Genomic DNA, 20,242 nt, shown 5'->3' with positions numbered 1-20,242 from the left:
ATGTGTATTTGAAATACAAGAGAGTATGCTGAGTTAACATTTAGATACACAAGCCTGAAGGTCAGAAAAGAAACCAGGAATAGAAATGTAAGTTTAAGAGTCATGAACATGTACATAGCATAGTTGAAACATAGGAAGTGAATGAAAGTAAATGCAATAAAGAAGATATACAAAAGGTGAGCCCTGAGAATTTCCTCACAGGGTCATATAGACAGGCTTGAACATATCTTCCTTGTTAATTATCAATAATTTAAAGCTACAGTGTAGCTACAATTATCTTCTTTGGATGTTTCTCAACCATCTTTTGAATTAGATGTTTTAACCAAACACTGAAGGAACTGTGAATGATTTAATTTCTGTAATATTTCTATTTGCTCAATCCTTCTAATCTTATGTGCCTGTTTCAGTCTTTTTTTTTTTTTTTTTGGTACCGAGGATTGAACTCGGGACCCTGAGCTTCCAAGGCAGGTGCCAGAACCACTGAGCTAAATCCCCGGCCCTGTTTCAGTCTTTTTTGTGTTACTATAACAGAATGCCACAGGCTGAGTAATTTATAAAGAAAAATTTGTATGTCCCAGTTATAGAAATTCCCATTTCAAGATGCTGGCATCTGGCAAGGGCTTCTTGCTATATCATTTTGTAGACAGCAAAGGTGAGGTGCGGGGGGGGGGCACTCACTTTTCTAACATGATCTTTCTTAGGAAAAGGATGCTCTTCCTGTATTAGCAACATTGATCTATTCATGAGGATACAGCCTCTGTCCACTTTTTAAACGTTTCAGTGCTGTTGCTTTGGGTATTAAATTTCCAGTGCATCAACTTTGAGGAGTGAATTCAAGCCAAAGCAAGTGAGACCATGTGGTGCAATCCTAGGTACTACATAAACGCTACAGAATTAAAATGCTATAAAGTTTCGTGGTAGACACTTAATAATAACAAAGTCATTTTATGTACCAGCAAGAACACTCTGAAAATTATCACTGAAGAGATTATTTCTCATTCATTTTCTTTTGCAGCACAAAGTGATATGAATGAGAAACAAAAATATTTCTTGAAACATAGACCCTCATATCCAAGTACTTTGACCACTTCTGACACTTTATGCAGCTTTGGTCACATTGTATAATCCTTTATAAAATGAGAATAATAATATTTTCTTTTTACATTTTGGAAGCGGTGAGACCTGACACAATATGTGCTGTCCTCAGCTCTCCCTGGGGAAGAACCATGGATAATGACAGAGGTGCTTGCAGGTCATTAGATGATGTCTCAATTGACCAGCTGTTGTTTTTAGCATGGTCCTGTGATTGGCTAAGAAAAGATAGCACATGACTGACTTCATATGAAGTTATGGTGATTATGTATCCCATTGCTGGTCAAACTGAAAGAGTTAAGAGCTGGGAGGAGGAGGGCAGGCGACTCTGCATGTGTTTCACCTGGTTTGAATCTCATAGGAAAGATTCCAGAGCTTTTATTCCAAGACGACTTGCAATAGCTGCTGGGAAAAGAAGCTGATGTTACCTAATGACAGAACCATTTCAAGATTACAAACTACATGGTATGAAAACAATGGTCAAAATAATGAATGCATGTTTTAAGATCTATTTGTTTTCCTTCTTTTTGCTCTATTATACTTTCTTATGATGAGATTTTTAAAAAAGTTTACTTCTCATGTTGTATTTAAACTCTGTGATGTTCAAATTTTATTCTTTCTGCATGAAACTTAAATGAATGCTTACATATTTCAATGTATTGTTAAGCAATGTACTTCCAGTCAATATAGAAATATCTTGGGAAGTTTATAATGACATTTGTTTTGTTTGAACAGTTAATCAATGTTCTTCAAAGTTTGTACCATCAGCTTCTGGAGATTCCTGAGATTCTCCTGGGTTGCTGAAACTATTTCATAATAATGCAAAAATATCATTTGCCATCCCACACTCTTAGCATTTGTACTGACAGAGCAAAAAAAAAAAGATGAGTATAACTGCTGATACCATAGTGTGAATTATAACAAATTGAGTATCAATTAGTGAGAGTAAGCTGCCAATCATCATTATATTTGCTGTTTCCGAGCAGGTACAAAAAAATAAAAAGAATTTCTATTTTACTTAGGACTGTCTTTGATGCAACAGTACAAATTGCTACTTTACTAAATCTTGAAATCTTGATCATTGAGAACAGATCTTTTTTAATGTGCTGGGTGACAAAATGAAAAGCACATGTAAACACTTCTACATACTGAAGTACAACAATTTATTGTCTTGAGAAAAGTTCTTAACATTTGAGTTGAAAAATAAAATAGCTATATAAATTTAGCATCATTTTTTCTTGAACAAATTCATCACAAATCATGGTTATTTTAGAACTAAGTTTTGGCAGTTTTTAAAATTTGCATTTATTTATTTATTCATTTTTATTAAGACATATTTGCACTACATAATGTTTACATTCCCTGTGTGGAGTTGATACATGTGCATAACACATCTTAATTTTTTTCAATCCCTTTCCTCCCCCCATCTCATGATCCCATTCTCCTTTGAAAAAGATCTATCTTCCTACTTCCTAGCTGCATCAAATGAAATTTCCAGTTTTAGTTTTTTGAGGAATCTCCATACTGATCTCCACAATGGTTGCACTACTTTACATCCCCACTAAACAAGATAGAAGAGCATCTTTTCCCTCCATAGCCTCACCAGCATTCATTATTATTTCATTACTTTCTTTATCTCTCTCTCTCTCTTCTTTCTTTCTTTTTTTTCTTTTCTTCTTTTTGAGACAGGGTCTCACTGTGTAGTCCAGGCAGGCCTTGACCTCACTATTAGCCCAGGCTGGCCTTGAACTCACAGTGATCCTCCTGCCTCAGCCTCCCTAGTGGTGGGATTGCAGGTGTATGCCACCATGCCTGGCCTTATTTGATTTCTTGATGAAGGCCATATTTCTGGGATAAGATAGAATCTCAGTGTTGGTTTAATTTGCATTTCTCCAATGGCCAGAGGTATTGACTATTTCTTCATGTATTTATAGTCATTTGTACTTCTTCAAAAGTGTCTATATTTAATTTGCCTGGTTTTTGATTGGATCTTATATTTTGAGAGTCTAATTTCTGTTTTAGTTCTTTGTATATTAGTCCATTGTCTAAGGAATAGTTGGCAATTTTTTTTTCCCATTCTGTAGTTTTCTTTTCACTCTGTTGGTTGTAAAAATTAATGAAGTGAGCCAGCCATTTGAAGGAATAAAATAAATAATTATTGTTAGTGATAAATGTCAGACTCTCAAGTAAAAATTAGAATTGTTAAAAGCTTGTATAATACCTTGTAAATTTGTCAGATTCCCGACACGTAAAGATTTTTCATAATGAGATTACAGTTTTATTATTATTGTAATGATAGAATGTATCAATATGTGGGAGATGTGCATGATTATGTGAACTAAGTGAATCGATACTTTATGAATACCCAGTGCATGACATAACCAGATTATGTATGGTAAAAGATCCGCTCAAGTATGACACAGACAAGTGGGTTTTAACATAACAGTGAAAAATGGCTGGGGAAGTAGTGCAGTGATAGAGGCCTTCCCTATAATGCACAAGGCCCTGGGTTCAATCTCTAGTAGACTCTCACCCACACACAAAACAGTAAAAAACAATTTCATTGATCTGACTTTAGATTCTATTCCTCATTCCAACTACATATCTGTGTGAAACAGAATTTTCTTAAAATCCATCAATTAAGACAACACATTGCACCGTAGTGAATTCTAAAAGAGATAGACATATGACACTATTGATAATTCTTTGGAAAATATAATCTCTAAAAATAAAAATATGACAGTTATGTAATTGTTTATTATGTCAAACAATTTAAATATGTATTTTAAATTTCCTTATTTAAATGTCTAATATGGTAAATACTAATAACTAACTCATATAAACCATAGCTCTTTTGGGTCCACAATAATTTTAGAAGTATGAAAGGGACTTGAAACCAAAACATGTGAGTAACTCTAACTTAATTCTTTACAAAAGAGAAGTCAGTGGTAACAGAAGTATTAAATGATTGAATATTAATTTATTAGAATTAAAACTAGATTAAATATACAGAAGCCCACAGAAATCTTACTTTTTTCATTCAGTAACTCAGTGCATTCCATATTGAACATCTAATAGCTGTGGAGGTCAGAAGCTTTAAAAAATGCTATGCTTATGTTATGGGTGGCATTTTCTTGTCTTAATTAATGCCTATCTCTTATAGACAGGTATTTAATATTTCAGTTTTTTCACAGTCATGTTGAGGATCTCTAACAGTACGTAATTGTTGATGATCAGAATTTTGATTCTAATAAAAATAGTCCTGTTCTTTTCCTTGATCCAATTATTAAAATAATGAAATTGCAATTACTTTAGAATAGCAAAAGGTATCAGAAATTATGTAGTCCAAGTTTTCTTTGGGAAGAGATGGAAACAGGATCAGAGGCAGAAAATGTTAATGTGGTATGTGGCTACTTCTGGATTCCTAGTCAAATTTTCTTTTAACTATCCTGATAATTTTCCCCTATAGATTTTCACTTTCTGTAACATATATAATCTTTTATCTTGAGGGGTAAACATTGAATTATTATTTTATAGCAATTTCATAGTCCTAATTTTTGAAATTTTTACCTACTCCTTCAGTCCACTAGGAGGGCCCTATTGTGTTAAGTTAATGTTTTGAGGTATTAAATTAAAGGTTGAAAAATTCAAAGCTGAAAGTCAAATTTGGAACCTTAGCTTAATTTTGTATTTCCCTAGTTGCTGATATAACTTATATTTTATATATGGAATGGAGGAGGGATGGATATAAACATATATCTACATTTATATGTAATATTTTAATATTATAATTTAATATAATATTATATCAAATATATTAACATAATAGTATAATAATTTAATGTAATATTACATATTTTATATATAGTGATTATTTGGATAATACTGCCCTTTGAACTAGTCCTGAGGAATTATAGAGTCCACCAAAAAAATGTTTACACACTTCAGCAGTTCACCACTATGAGCACCTCTTGTAATTGTAGAGATCAAAGGTAATTTGTATTAATCCCATGATAACTCAATAAATTTAGTATTAAAATATTTATACAAGATTTTCTTTTCCTGAAGTCCATAGACATTTTGTGGTGGACTCTGTAGATTAAAAATATCTGAAGAGCTATGATTTGAGAACACTCTGAAGTTTATAACTAAAGGAAGAATTATTGTTCTGCATTTCAGAGTTAGGACAAAACACTTAATGTACAATTTAAATGGAAAAATGGTATATACTGGCTTTGCGTGTCATGGATTTCATCCACGGTCAGCTGGCTCCAAGGCAGGGCCACTGCATTGAAAGGGCATGGTGGAAGAAGCAGAAAGAAAGGGAAGGAGCCCGAGAGGAAGGGGGCCAGGGAAGAGATATGGCCCCCAGGTTCTCGCCACAATAGCCCACCCCGACATGCCCAGAAGTGTCCTTTAACAAACTCCTAGATGTTTTAAAAACCAATCAGTTTGATAATAACTAAGATCAACCAATCACAAAAGTTGGAGTATTATAATCTCCAGGTTTTTATGTTCCTTCTTTCACTTTTTTCTTTTCTTTTTAAACTGCTTTTTAATCATTGTCTTCTCTTCTATAGTCCTTACTCATCCTCTTTATTACCTTAAAACACTGTATGAATTTTCACATATTAAAAGAGACTACACTAGGTTATCAATTATGTTTCCAGCTTCACATATAAAATATTGAGCCTTGCATAAATGTGCCCCTGTTGCAATATTTTTTCTACACACTTCATCTTCTCTTTAAAATGCAAATAGTTTTCTTTATATAGGTCTTGTATATTTAAAAGCTATTACTCATATATGGTAATATTTTTGTTCTTTTGAGATAATTTCATCAGTGGTTACAGTTGGGTAATACTGATAGTTATAAATTTGTTATATTTATATTTTGAATTGAATCACATTGAATTATTTCATGATTTTGGCTGTTTTCCTCTTAATTAGCTTTGATTTTCTATGAAGAAAATCATATTGCCTATAGCTTTTAGTTTTTATCTAGCAGACTTCAATAGTTTAATGTTCTTTTATAATTTCTTGCTATCTCACAATATATAAGCACTTTTAAAACTTGTATAAAAAGTTTAAAATATTATTCAAATTCCTTATTGTAACAATAAAATGATTTAAAGGAAATTATAGCATAAATTAAAACTGGCTAGTAAGAAGTGCATATTCAATCAATACCTAGTATTACCTTTGGAAAGAGGTTTTGGGTCATCATCACTTGGTATAAAATAACTATTACTTTATGGAAAACTAAGAATCAATCATCCTCTTTACCTAAGTATATTTGTAAGTTTTAGTTGTTTTATTAAGTCTAGAAAGTTATATAATAATGATTAAGTCCCTGTTTAAAAATGGTTTCTATTCTAAATCAAAAAGTAGATAAGAAAAACTCCTAATATTTGGTGTGTGTCATTAAGCATATATTCCTTATCTTATTACTAATTGAGTATCTAATTATAGCTTTTATAAGGAAATACTGTCCAGCAAAAATTGCATCATGATTGGTTTCATTTATGAACTATGGGTATAATGTGACTCTTGACTCTTGCAGTGACAGGTACTTGAGTTATGCATAAATAGAGATAACTAAGGAATTAGTACACTTATTGGAGATGAATGACATAAAACACATGTTTAGGAAAGGACAGAGATTAATGAACACTAGTGTTATATGAATTTCTAATTAAATAAAAAATTGGCCAGATTCCAATGGGAGCAACAAGTATGTTGTAGATAGGGAACAGGCGTTGAGAAGAAATTGAGAAATGATGCTCAGGTCAGGGCCAGTCTTGGAAAAAGAAACTCCAAAGGTGGAGGAAACTTTTTGGGTGATACCCACTCCTCAGCCTAGGATTGGCTTTCATGTTCTGTTATTCCTGTTGTCTATACCTCCTAGCATGAGAGACCAAGGAAAGTAAATCAGTGCCCTCCTTGCTATTTTCAACTTAATAAGAAAGATCTTGTCAGTTTCAATTTTGAATTACCCAAGAGCCTAGGGAAACTATCAACTAATTCTGGAACTATTTATTGGTAATTCCCATTTGAATGGCTAAGGATCAAATTACAGCAATAGTTTTCAAAATCAGTGCCATAACCTGTTAGAAACAAATATACTTGTTTTGTGAAAAATATATTGGTGTAATTATGTGCATGTTGTGCTGTGACATGATTTTATTTCTTACTGTGGAATAGAGTAAAAAATAAAGCTTTAGTAGGATGTGTCAAAACCCCATACTGAGTTCCTGGGGTGCTCTTTATCACAAAAGTATCTTATTTCTCCATCAATTTTGAAAGAGACTTTTGCAGGGTACATCAATCTGGATTGGAGGCTGTTTTCCTTTAGGGCTTGAAATATATCACTCCAAGCTCTTCTTGCCTTGAGGATATGCACTGAGAAATCTGCTGTGATTCTGATGGGCTTTCCTTTGTATGTGGTTTGTTTTTTTTCTCTCACTGCTTATAGAATTTTGTTCTTTTGTTGGGTTTCTGGAATCCTATTATATACCTATGAGTAGATTTTTTTTTATCAAGTCTATTTGGAGTCCTATATGCCTCACTTATCTGTATGTCAAGTTATTTTACTCTGCTTAGGAAGTTTTCTGCCATCACTTCTGTGAACAGATTTTTATGTCATCTGCACCCTCTCCTGTTTCTTCATTGACTCCAATCAGTATTACGTTATTCTTTATTGTGTCGTCTAGCAGTTGCTGGATTGATTTCTTGTGGTCCCTTACAATTTTAGAGCAATTTTTCTTTTCCTGGTCACTAATTGCAATCTTATCTTCTATATCTGAAATTCTGAATCACATTGGTTCCTTCTGCTGTGTAGACTTTCAGTAGAGTTTTTCATCTCCTGGCAATCTGTTCGTATCTGTTTTATGGATTCCATTTGTTTCCTATGTTGGGATTCCATCACGTTTCTCAGCTCCTCTCTAGATTTATTAATCATGTCTTGCACTATGAACACAACCTCTGCTGTTATCTGAGAAATTATTTCTGATTTCATTTTTTCCAAATCCTCTTTTGTTGCCAGTTCAGGGAGTCTGGGTGGTTGAGTATCAGAGTGTTCCATCTCATTTCCCTTTGGGATTGCTGTAGGTGATCTGGAAGTCTGTTTTTGAGGCTTGTTTAAGTGTCTCCTCATTTCCATGGTTGGGGGGGCAGGTGCTGCTGATGCCTGCACTGCTCACCTTCTCTTCCCTGGGAGCAGTGGAATGGTGGCTGGGGAGCCTTCTCCTGCATAAGATCCCTTTTTTATCACTTAGGAAAGAAAAAGATCTTTAACGTGTTCTGCAAAGCTAGTAATGAAATTTTTATGTATGGAATTTCTTTTTTATTTGCAGGTCAAGGTAATAAAGAAAGAACAGATTGTAGTTCCAACTTTTAGAATTTACATATGGGGAAAATATGAATTGGAACAGAATAGGATATTTCAGCCTGTCAGTGTTAAGTAACTACTATGGGCCTATATATGACACTAACTGACAAGTAAGAAGCAAAAGATTCATTTTCTACTCTTTAGGATTTTAAGTGGACTAAAACATGATACTAAGTGACAACTAAGAAACAAAAGATTCAGTTTCTACTCTTTAGGATTTTAAATGAAGTTAAAGAGATAAAACTAAATGCATGGTATAATAGCAAATAACACACTTGCATTTCATTAAGGTCTAACTTGTGTCATTGACTATGTGAAAGAAAAATCTACCAGAGGAGAGGCTAACAATTCTGAGGCAATATATTACCACTACATTATCAGTAGATAATGATATAATGTTTATTGAGTGGGTATTTTTGGCAGATAATATTCCAACTCATATACATCTATTATTTAATTTGTTACAACTATTTTAAAAGATAGATGTTATTTTCATCTTTCTATTACAAATGAACAAACCAAGGCACTGGAAGATTAAGGGATTTAACTAAGATCACAAAGTTAGTGGTGGAACGATTTGGATTCAAGTAGTTTTTACCTGGGAACTGCACTTTAAACTGCTACCTAATCTGTCAGAGATTTCATTCAGGTGGTGGTAACTAAATTGCAATTTTATACAGTCATATTTAAATGAGATACAATAATAGAATTCCCTAATGGGAGGGAAGCTGTGATAACAGAAGAAAAGTTATGAAGTTAGTATGAGTGTTACATATTTTAAGGCTGACAAAGCTTACTAAGAGTTGAAAGTTCATCATCTGATGTATCATAGATGAATTTGATACCTAGAGGGTTCCAAATTTCATTCAGCCAATTCTTTTTTTTTTTTTTTTTTTGGTATCGGGGATTGAACTTGGGTTCTTGCACTTGCAAGGCAAGCAGTGGAACCACTGAGCTAAATCTGCAGCCCACAGCCAATTCTTGGTAAAGTAGAAAATAAAGAGCCATTACATTATTAGTAATGTCATATGACAAAAGCCACAGGTATGAACAACTAGTTTTTAATTAGTATGAAGGATAAAGAAAGGTTATGGAGTTCATCAAGGACAAGGCAGGCTGAGCCATCTAAGGCAGGCTGAGGAGAAACAATTTGAAGTAATAATTGTCAAAGTACTTGGATAGATATCAGGAAAGAAGTTGAAGACTGAGGGAAGGTTACCTTTAGAAATTTGAAAGCACATTTTTGGGATGTAGGATGGATCTATGGACTAAGGCAGAATAGTTTGGAGGTAAAAATATTAGTCAAGTTTGAGACACCTGACTAAGTTTTCTGAAAGTGAGTGGTGTCATATTTACCATTGGAGCTTTAGCATCATGCCAGGCACAGTGCTCAATAGACAGTAGGTGGTTAAAAGTACTTTTTAGGTAAATGGTTGAACACTTCATGGTAAGATAATGAAACAAAGACTCTTAATATGAAGGAGAAAAATAAGGCTACCATTTCCATGAGTGAGTAAGAGGGAGTTGAGATTGGGAGTTCCCTGAATAGAAGAAAGTTTTATGAGTAACAAAAATGGATTAGCTCATGAAAGATGAAATGGTTTGGAAAGGAGAAATCCATTGAACCTAGTGTAGGAACCCCTAGTCTGAGGGCTTGGAAACTTCTGAAGGACAGAAGAAAGTTTGTTAGAAGGACAAGGACACAAAGATATCATGCTGAGCTTGTTTCTATGTAACCTCTCTGGTCCTTTGAGAGTTGAATCATATCAAAGGATGTAGCAATGCAATTTTTGAACTAAAAAGTAAGCTGTATGCAATATTGATTGTGATCATGTTTGTGACATCATGTTGAAAACAGAGGAAATAAAAGGAACCAGGAAAAAGAAAAGGTAGAAGAATTAGAGACTGGTGGTAATAGTCATTCAGATAAATCTTTCCTGAAAAAAGAAAATGAGAGAAATAATATTTATTTAGTTCCTACTATTTTCCAGAAACAAATTTGAGGGCTGGAGATTTATCTCAGCAGTTCTGCCCCCTGCCCTGCAAGCAGAAAGACCTGAGTTTGATCCCTGGTACCAAAAAAAAAATAAATAAATAAAGACAGAAACAAATTTGAAAGAATGTTTCCAAAATAACCTGTCCTATTTGATTTCTGCTTGATATTCAATATCTGTATAAAAAGTAGACATTAGCATCTCTCTTCTACTCATAAGAAAGCTTAGATTCACAGAATTTGATAAACTAGCCCACTTTTTAAAACCTATGAGATCTAGAGCTTACTCAAAAAGCATGTTTTAGTCCCAAAAGCACTTTCCACTTCTCACATTGGGGTGGCTTACAACTTGAAAACTAAAAAAATCCATGAAAAGAAAATGCAGAAAAACTTTTTTTCAAAGTAAAAGTAGTGTACTACTCAGCTTCACATTACTGGAAATAAATACCCAGAACAATTTAAAGGCAGAGAGGTTTAACTTAGCTTACAGTTGCAGGATATTCAGTGCTTGGGTCAGATGGCAGCTGGGAAGCAGAGCAAGTGAATAGTGCCAGACAGGAAGGGGTAAGGAGCCAGATGTAGACCCTGAAGTTGCTCTACTGCGATCATCAAAACCCACCCCAAAATGTGCTTTCTCAAGTGCCTGGGTGGTTGCCAATTAAATCAAGTTGACACAGTGAAGCTTAACCGTCACATCCCACCCTTAACTCTTGACACCCAAATACATTTCTCCTTAAACTATAATTAATCCCCAAATAAATACAAGGTCATAATTCTACCTGACATGATACAACTATCAAGTATACAACCAAAAATGCAATAATCCCTTCCTCAAAGTCTCAAAAACTCCAGCTTTTTAAAAGTTCAAGTTCAAATCTCTTCTGAGGCTCAAGGCAAATGCTTAGCTGTAAAGTGCTATAAAAATAATAATAGTTTAAAAAGTTACAAAATTCCAAGGTACAATAGCACAAGGTTACCATTCCCGTTCCAAAGAAAGAAATAGGAGGACAAAAAAGAATAGGATCAAAGCAAGGCAAAACTCCAGAGGAGCAAACGTTAAGTTGTTCTATAGCTCTATATAGGGCAGGCATCTGGGACATAGGGTTATAAAATGTGTGCTCCAAAGGGCCTGTGTGGCCCCCACCCTATGGCCTTGATGGTTGTAACCCCTAAGGCCTTTCTCTTTCTAGGGCTGGCCCACCATTTTCCTGATGCCTCTGATTTTCTGGGGTTTCCCCTGCACCTATGAATTTATTCCCACATCTTCATGCACTGCCCTCTAAGGAGCTTTATGCCTGGCCTTCCAGTCAGTCCTTTAAAATCTGAGTGGAAGCCTCCATGACCCAACAACTCTTAACATTTTATATGATAATAAAACCAGCATCAAAATTCTCCAGCTTGAACAGTAGCCAGTCCTCTTTGGACAATGTCTACAGTAACCTCTAGGTGTCAGGACTATTGAGCACAGTAAAATGAATCCTGGAGAACCAATTTTCTAAGAGGCCCTCTCAAACACAGTGTGAGGCCTTCTCTTCTCAAATGAAATGTTTACACTTCTGCACGTTTGAGTCTGTGATGGGCAGGGTCTTGCTAATTTCTGAGATACCTTCAAGGTGTCTTTCTTCTTAACCCTGTACCAAGAAAAGTAAAACCTTGGATAGCAAGTAACTTGTTGTGTGACCATTCTGCAAAATGAGCAAACATTTATAATAAACTTTAACTTGATAAATGAATATGTCTTGCTTTATAAGTAGCATGTAATGGTAAACAACACATGAGCACAAGTGAGCAAACGGTTCTTCTTTCTCTTGTTATGGGATTGTGGGTAATAGTCTCCCAATAGCAAGAGGTTATGGAAGAGATATCATTTGCAGAGGAGAAGGAGAAAAAGCTGGAGGAATCTTCTACTTCAAATGAGATTAGGGAGATGCATAAAATGTGGAAAAGAATGCAAAATTCTGTAGGAAAGCACCACCCAAATAAGATATAGCAGTGAGAGAGATGAGTCTATTTAATAACAATGCAATGTCACATTTCTGTAAAATCCTCAAAAGGAGGCAAAAGTGTCATTGGATAGATTCCTTGTTAAAGTTTCATGAGAAGAAAAAGGTTCCACTGAGCCAGTAGACAGCAGCGATTCTGTTAGTGATGGTGAAAGCTGTCCTACTCAATAACCCTTCTCTCGTCTCCCTTCTAAAGTTTTTTAAAGCTAAGTGCAGGTTAATTTATTTATTTTTCTTTATATTTTGTATTTTCTTTATTATTTTGTATTTTATTATAGTACTGTAATCATTTTTATATGAAAATTTTGGAGCTGTGGAATGAATGATCTGATATTCCATTATTTCTCGTGGGGAAATTCACTTTGATATACAAGTGCTATGAATTACAAACATGTTTCCAGAGCAAATTATGCTTGGAAACCAAGGTTTCACCACACTTGGTTTCTTTTTCATGGTACTAATTTCTTCAACAGCCGCACTCCCTCTGCTACCAACTTTATACATGGTTTCTTCTGGTTCAAAATTTAAAGTTTTAGAATTTTCTCCTCTATTTTTTGGCCTCAAGTCTTACTATAAATTAGGCTAAAAGCATTCAGCAATACCTTTGCCACAGCCAGAATGTTGGGCTATCATGACATTTCTCTTACCAGAGTAATTATTTCTCTGGGCTAAGCCTCTGCCTCTTGCAAGTCTCAGGACATGGGCAAAATGTAGACAGATTTTCTGCAGGAATGTAAGACACATGGCTCTAGTTTAAACTCCAATGGAATCTTGTTCTGAATTGAAACTGCCTATGCCTTGTCTTTACTGTTTGGTTTCCTATTAGCATTCTGGTCTTCTGAGCTCCAAGAGAATCATCCAACAGGCTCTGTTTATATCATGATAGGACTTTTCTAGCCTGCATCTTCAAAGATTTCTGAACTCTTTTCTCAAACCAATTCCAAAGGCTTCTAAACTACATAGGCAGGTGCCATTATAGCACCTCACTTTCAGGTTCCATTTTTTTCCTATTAGTCAGCTTTCTCATTCCCGGGACACACTATCCAACAGCCACAATTTAAAGGAGGAGAGGTTTACTTTAGCTCAAGGTTTCAGGGGATTCAGTCCATGGTCAGCCAACTCCAAGATAGAAACGTCATGGTGGAAATAGTAGCAGAGCAAAGCTGCTCATTTCATGGTGGCCAGAAAGAAAGGGGCACAGGACTTGTGATTTAGCATGTTACCTGTATCTTTGACTATAAGTGGTGTTACAAGTAGCAAATTACTTGAAAATATATTATGCCCCCAAACCAAATAAATATTATATAATAAGAATAAAGGCTACAATGACTCCTATAGACCAAGAAATACATCAGTTCTTGAGGGAGAATATCTAGTTGATTTCATTGCCTTAGGAGATAACCAAAAAGCCACCTTGATGTGGCATTCCCAGTTCATCACTTTAATGTAGGGAAATCAATCCAAAGAATGTAATCTCATCTCATCATGTTTGTACATAATAATATAAATGTACATACTAAATAGAACAGCTTTTCAATATGGGGTTTGTGTGTTGCTCTTCCTGAATTTGGTCAACTCTTGTTTACAGGCCATTCTAATTATCCAGGGAATGGATGGAAAAGCATGCACTTTCTCGGTGGAGGCATAATGAGCCCTCTCCTTGTCAATTTTTGGTACAGGACTGATGACTAACTATAATTTTGTCATTCGATTTTGATGTTCTTCTTACATTTAGATGAAAATTTTAAGGACAGGTTCTTTTAGTGGAAGGATTCATGGCATTAGAAGTTGGTAATTTTAGTTTTCCCTTTATTTTGTCTACTCTACCCTATAGCAATCAACTCGCCTACAAAATTGGATACCAGGGTAAAGATTTTTTTCTTTTTAAAGATGACAAATATTAATTATCAGGAGATTATAAGAGCACACAACCACTGAAACATGGTTTCTTAAACTCCTTCAACCAGGAAACATTACACCAATGTTATTAAGGTTTTTACCTTCTACTCTTTTTAGAGAATCAAGGTTGAAAGCATTAAAAGGGAAGATAATCTATAAAGATATTGAGAATGTAGCAAAGAAAACTCCAGAAATCTAACTTGATGAAATGTTCTATTATAACAGAATTTTTATTTTTTCCAAAGAATTAAGTAATTTATACATGAAATATTTCTGTATCACATCACTCAAAGAATGAAAATAAGTAGCTGCTTCGTTATTGGAAACATATTTTTGTGCTATAGGTAATAGTCTATTCCTTTCAGTCTAATTACTGTTTTCTATGTTTCTGTCATGTAAGAAACACAGCAGATATGTAAGCATCTAGGTAGGCAACACATTTAGCTAGGAAACAGCTGGACTACAAAGTATATAAAAGTGAATTCTACATATAAGAATACAAAAATATATTTTGTAATTGCTATAAAATAACTTACATAACAAAATTTTTAAATATAAAGAAAGCTTAATTATAAATCTTGAAAACTAGAGTTTTAAGAGATTTTCAGTCTTGGCATTTTTATGATATAAAAACATTGATGCTTTACTCATCTTTGCAGTTTGCTTGATTATATGATCACTTGGAAAGTGGAAACAGCATGAAGAGACTTTGCAGAAAATGCTGTGTAAATTCCCAAAATTGCCTAAAAGCAGTAGATCAATAAACTGTTACTACAGATATTTATCAGCAAAGGAACCATTTTAGTAGTTTGTATTTGAGCAATAATAGAATGTCTATAACTTTGAAGATAGTATACTGAAGCAAGCTTTCTTTATTGATAATTTTAATATGATTTCTTTCTCATAAGCAATATTGCTTAAAAAGAAAAGTTTTCTAAAAAACAATTAGAATCTGAAAAAAAATTATTGATGACTGTAAATGTGAGCAACACTGCAACAATTGATCTCGGTTGTCAACTTGTTGGCTTGGGAGCTACCTAGCGGCTTATAAAGCACACCTCTGGGTGTGTCTGGGTGAGTCATGAAGCCTTGGCCTTGGGGTCTATAGCTACTTCCTAGCCCCTTCCTGCCCCTCAGTTTTCTCTAACTCCGTTTCCCGGCTTCCAGGAACTGGGTAGCTATGCTCTACCATAGCCTCCCTCCATGATGTCCCTGCCTTGGAACCAGCCAACCATGGACTGAGTCATGAGAAAACATTAGCCAAACTAAACCTCTCTTCCTTTAAATTGTAGGCATCAGGTATTTTTGTCCAGCAACAGGAAAGCTGACTAATAAATACAAACTCCAAGACCTCCTTTGGAGTTAAAAAAAAAAGTACATGTACTATGTTTTCATTTTCTCAGGTTCAGAATTAAATGAGCATATAAACATTTTCTCATTTTCATGAGGATGACTGGACAAAATTGAGTGCTCTCAATTATTATTATCTATTTAATCTAACTATGATGTCAATCAATTCTTATAATATCTTAGATAAAGCCTCTCAGTGTGGTCTCTTTTCTTGGGCCTTTGATAAATCCATTCTAGTCCTGAAGACTCATAGTTCTCTTTTTTCTGCATTAGCATCTTTTGGATGCTCATATTTTGGATCTATGTGCTCCTGCAAGGGGAGGAATGCTCCTATATTAAATCCCCTTATATTCTTTCTTTACTAGAGAAAAATAATATATTGATTGCTTAATAAATGCAAGGCAAAATTTTATTTAATTTAAAATCTATAATTAGACTGATGTGCATGCAATGATTTAAGGGTGTCTATTCCAGAAGTTATATTTTTCTGTTTCTTTCTTTAATTTGGACACTAACAAATATGATCAATTTGGAATTATCTTAACTTTCTTCTTGATGTTCTCCTGTCCTGTCATCTTATTTAAACATGATTAAAACTCATATTTCTGTACCTAGTGACTTTTTCTCCTCCAAGTCCTATGAAAATGTTAATTTTGTTCATATCTCATTCTAGAATCCTCAAAGGTAATTCTTGTATTTATTTGAACACACTTCTTGGATAGAGTAACTTCCTCCACCTAAACCATAGTTTCTTTTCTGCTGTTATTATTTACTAATACAGTATAAAAGACTGAGAGTATTTTCATGAATTTTAACAAAAAAGGATTAGGAGAGTATTAATGAGATATTAAACCTAAGCATTTAAACTATTTTTAAAGAATAGTAGAATAATTTTCTATCACCTTTGTACTTGATTTTATGTTTTTACCTTTGAAAAAAAATCAATGCTCCAAAGTTACTTTCTCTAAATTAAGTATAATTTTCATCATAAAGTGTTTGATAAGCTTTGTAAGTTATTTACTTGGAAATTTTTATTTCTACTCAAAATTTTATTGTTATACATCATTTACAAATAATGATTACTGATTTTACAAACAAAAATCTTCCTCGCCTCATTTTTCCATTAATCAAGTGACTTGGGAATTATTTCTTAACAATGCTTTTGCAGAATATGATAATATGACAGTATTAAGGTTGAACTCATTTTTATAGTACTTTAGGTAAAAGTATTCTGTATGAACAACAAAAAAGTATATTTATAACTCCTTATTCCATTAATATTTCCTAGCACTGAGACTTTAAAAGTAACTCTTAAAATTGTAGTAAATAATCTATAATTTTACTGATCTTTATTTGACATTCATGTTTTAAGACCTAAATGTCTAATGATATATGCAAGTATGTAAAAAGACTATAAATGCTGAGGAATTCACACCACTAAAATGGACTAAGCTATTCCTGATGATGAGAAAGGAGAAAGAAGTTTTTGTTTTACTTTCTTGTTTTGTTTGTTTGCCTTTTGGGAAGTAAATAATTTTTTTCAGTAAAATCTATTTTTAGCACTAAAAAGAACAATATTAGAAAAAAATAACACAATTTCCCCTTTTATTAGAAGGAAAGCTCCAAAAAGCTGTACAGTTCACCTATAGTCACTCTGCCAAGCTGGTAGATAGGTCTGGGTTCAGAACCCAGGGCTTGTCTGCTTCTTGACACTTCATGAATACCTCAAGGAAAGAAAGGAGCAGGTCCAAGGAGGAAGCAAGCAGTGACATCAGGACAGCTCTGTTGAGGAAGGACTGTCATCAGTGTACGCTAGTGGTTTTGTTTCTTTTTTTTTTCTTGGTGTGTGTGTGTGTGTGTTCCTAAACAAATTGGGGCCTCACCTTAATGCTGAGCATTCCTCCCCAGCAGGAAGAGTGTAGTATTCTGAGTCATTACCAGTTGCACACTTCCAGCTCTCTGTTGCTTGGAGCTTCTTTATGCAGGAATTGGCAACTACTTAGCTGTTTGGAAATGCTGGCACCAAATTGATCATGTTCTTATCAGGCTGTATCATGACTGCAGTCATTAAACCTGTCAGACTTGTCCCTTTTCTTATTGCCAGTGACTGTCTTTATTTTCCAGCCTCCTAGCCCTGACCTGGATGATACAGATCAGGTGGTGACTGAACAGAAGCTGCCCTAGTCCTGGGTCCATGATGTATGCGTAAGTACTCAGCTTTTCACAGTAGAGCTTCCTGTGGGAACTGAGGTTTACAGCGCCCGAGACAGGCTGTGCAGATGCTGCCTGGTAAAGATTACTTTAAAGAGTTATTCATGTGTGTTACTATGTTGTGGTGTGTTGTGCTTTATTTTGTTACTTTTGAATGTAAGGGTTTTTGAAAGAAAAGAAGCCAATGTGGTCTTTTCTTTCTAAATAACAGAAATAGAAATGATATGTAGTAACTATTAACTATATTACATTTAAACATTTAGAAAAGTCTGTGTTCTAAAGAATAAAATGTTTAACATAGTACATTTAATTTTTTTGCATATTCAATAACATGGTGTGAATTATGTTACTTATTTCAATGTATTGGGACAACAAAATATAAATTGAAGAGGAGAATCTATTAGAATTGTTATTTGTTCAACTCTAAATAATCCCACTGTTAGCAGTTAATGTTAGCAATGGGATTATTATATGTATCACATAAATAAAAAATAAAATTGCAATCCTCATATGTAAATAATTATTGAATTAACAAAATTTAGATTCCATGTGGCATTTTCAAAATTGAAGTCCAAAACAATTTACTCTTTGATGAAGTTAAGGTAAATAAATTTGTACATCTGTTTATAGTTACATAATATTCAGGTTATTGTTTTATAGAATTAGAAATGAATAACAATTGATTTCATTCAAACTGTAGTCTACACTGGCTTCTCATGGCAGTTCTTAATCTCTCTACAGATGCAAACTTTTCAAATATTCTCTAGTGACTGGTGTCTCAGACTTATGATCATTATTATTATTCAGTCATCAAAGTCTGCCTTAAGTTAATTACTTTAAGACTGTAAGCTTTCTCGCTCTAAATGATGAGTATTCTTACCCTCCCTAATTTACCTTCCAGAAACAGCAAGATCCTGAGGAAAACTGTGCATTTCACACAAAAGCTTCTCCCCACAGACCATTTCATGACAGCAAGACATGGCATACTATCCATACTTCTATTAAATACCAGAAAGTGTACCTTATCTTATTCTGTCCAAGAGTACAAGATAAGGACATAATAAGATGAAATGTACCATAGGGGAAAAACTTACTTTATACTTATATTTAACAAACATTCATATAAATATGATAAACTAGTAAGATCAGTATTAAAAATTCAGCAAGGAGCTTGCAATTCTTTTGTAATCATTTATCACAGAATTTTGTAGTGTGGCTTTTCTACTAGCCCTATTTTCTTCTTCCCAATTTATGGGATATCTATATTTACTCATTTCTCCACTCAAAAAGTATCACTACAGCATGAAATTTCTATATTGAAGCATCATCAGTTTTTATTCAGGGTGTACAGTTTTGAGGATTTTAAAGTATCCTTTATAATTGGATTCCAGACAAAAATATACATTGTGCATAAAGACAAGAGAAGGTTAGTAGTGTGCTCATCAAATTCATTAGTAAAAGTATTTGACCCAAGGGATCTAGTCTTGAAGAGGGAATGAATCAGATATGTTATAGCTTCAGAGCAAAAGTTCTGCCTTTGTCACTGTAGTGAAAGAAAAATAATCATTGTATTCTAGATCTAGTTTTGTAGTAATTTGTCTGGAAAAGTCACTTATCTCTCAAGTTCCTTTTACCTATACAATATGGAGAGAGGTTATAGTAAAATAAGTGGTGAGGGAGGTTTTATTTTCATTTTTGGACTGTGAAACAATTTTTGGTTTAATTATTTATTTTGCCATTATTAATTGTCTTTGTTGTATTTGAGTAGTAATGAAATAATATTCAATGTTAATCATGTTATTTTTATAGCATCTCAAATAGTATTATACCATGGAAACATTTCATTTACACGAGATTTTGCATATACCATGCTGTGATGTAGAACATTTCTTACTGTTCTTACTAGGTACTGTTCAAAACTATTTTTAAAATCACTGCAGTAGATATTCCTAAAGTCCTATCAATAATTTGATTCTATGATTTTAACTAGTTAACATAGGAAACATTAACTTTTTTAGTAAGAGAACCATTTAAATTATTCAAAATTATGTAATTTTTTCACTATTACGTATGTATATCTGTTGCCCTCAACAAGTGAAGCAAAGATAAGAGAAATAATTACCAACAGGTAGACTGTGGTGTCAAGAGGCAAATCAATAGGCCACACCTTGATGGTATAATCTGATAAATGTAAAAATAAGAATTACAAACAGGTTGCTATGAGAGTATCCACAAATCTTATAAATGCTTCTCAGAATGTGTGATAATTGAGTTTAGTCTTTAAAAACAAGTCAAAAAGTGTTG

At 33.8% G+C, this 20,242-nt stretch overlaps 1 protein-coding gene across 7 annotated transcripts in view; it reads left to right on the top strand.

Annotated features, from left to right (window-relative positions):
• Window positions 1-1,360: 1,360 nt before the first annotated feature.
• LOC101711537 (transmembrane protease serine 11F) overlaps window positions 1,361-20,242 on the top strand; it is a 92,772-nt gene continuing 73,890 nt past the window's right edge. For 2 of the 7 annotated variants that reach the window (XM_087187728.1, XM_021262276.2), the window contains exons 1-2: window positions 1,368-1,557; window positions 17,852-17,932. In XM_087187728.1, coding sequence (XP_087043854.1) covers window positions 17,929-17,932 — 4 coding nt within the window. In that variant the 5' untranslated portion in view covers window positions 1,368-1,557; window positions 17,852-17,928. Of the gene's footprint in view, window positions 1,558-17,851; window positions 18,017-20,242 lie in introns of those variants that run through there. The other 5 variants (XM_087187725.1, XM_087187724.1, XM_087187723.1 and 2 more) reach the window with 5 other exon arrangements.

Source organism: Heterocephalus glaber, unplaced genomic scaffold (genome assembly GCF_053883595.1).
Source record: "Heterocephalus glaber isolate CG9 unplaced genomic scaffold, H.glaber_assembly_v1.0 deba00001509, whole genome shotgun sequence".
Lineage (NCBI taxonomy): Eukaryota > Metazoa > Chordata > Mammalia > Rodentia > Bathyergidae > Heterocephalus > Heterocephalus glaber.
The sequence above is the reverse complement of the archived record's forward strand: the minus strand, read 5'-3'. Positions and strand labels throughout refer to the sequence as shown.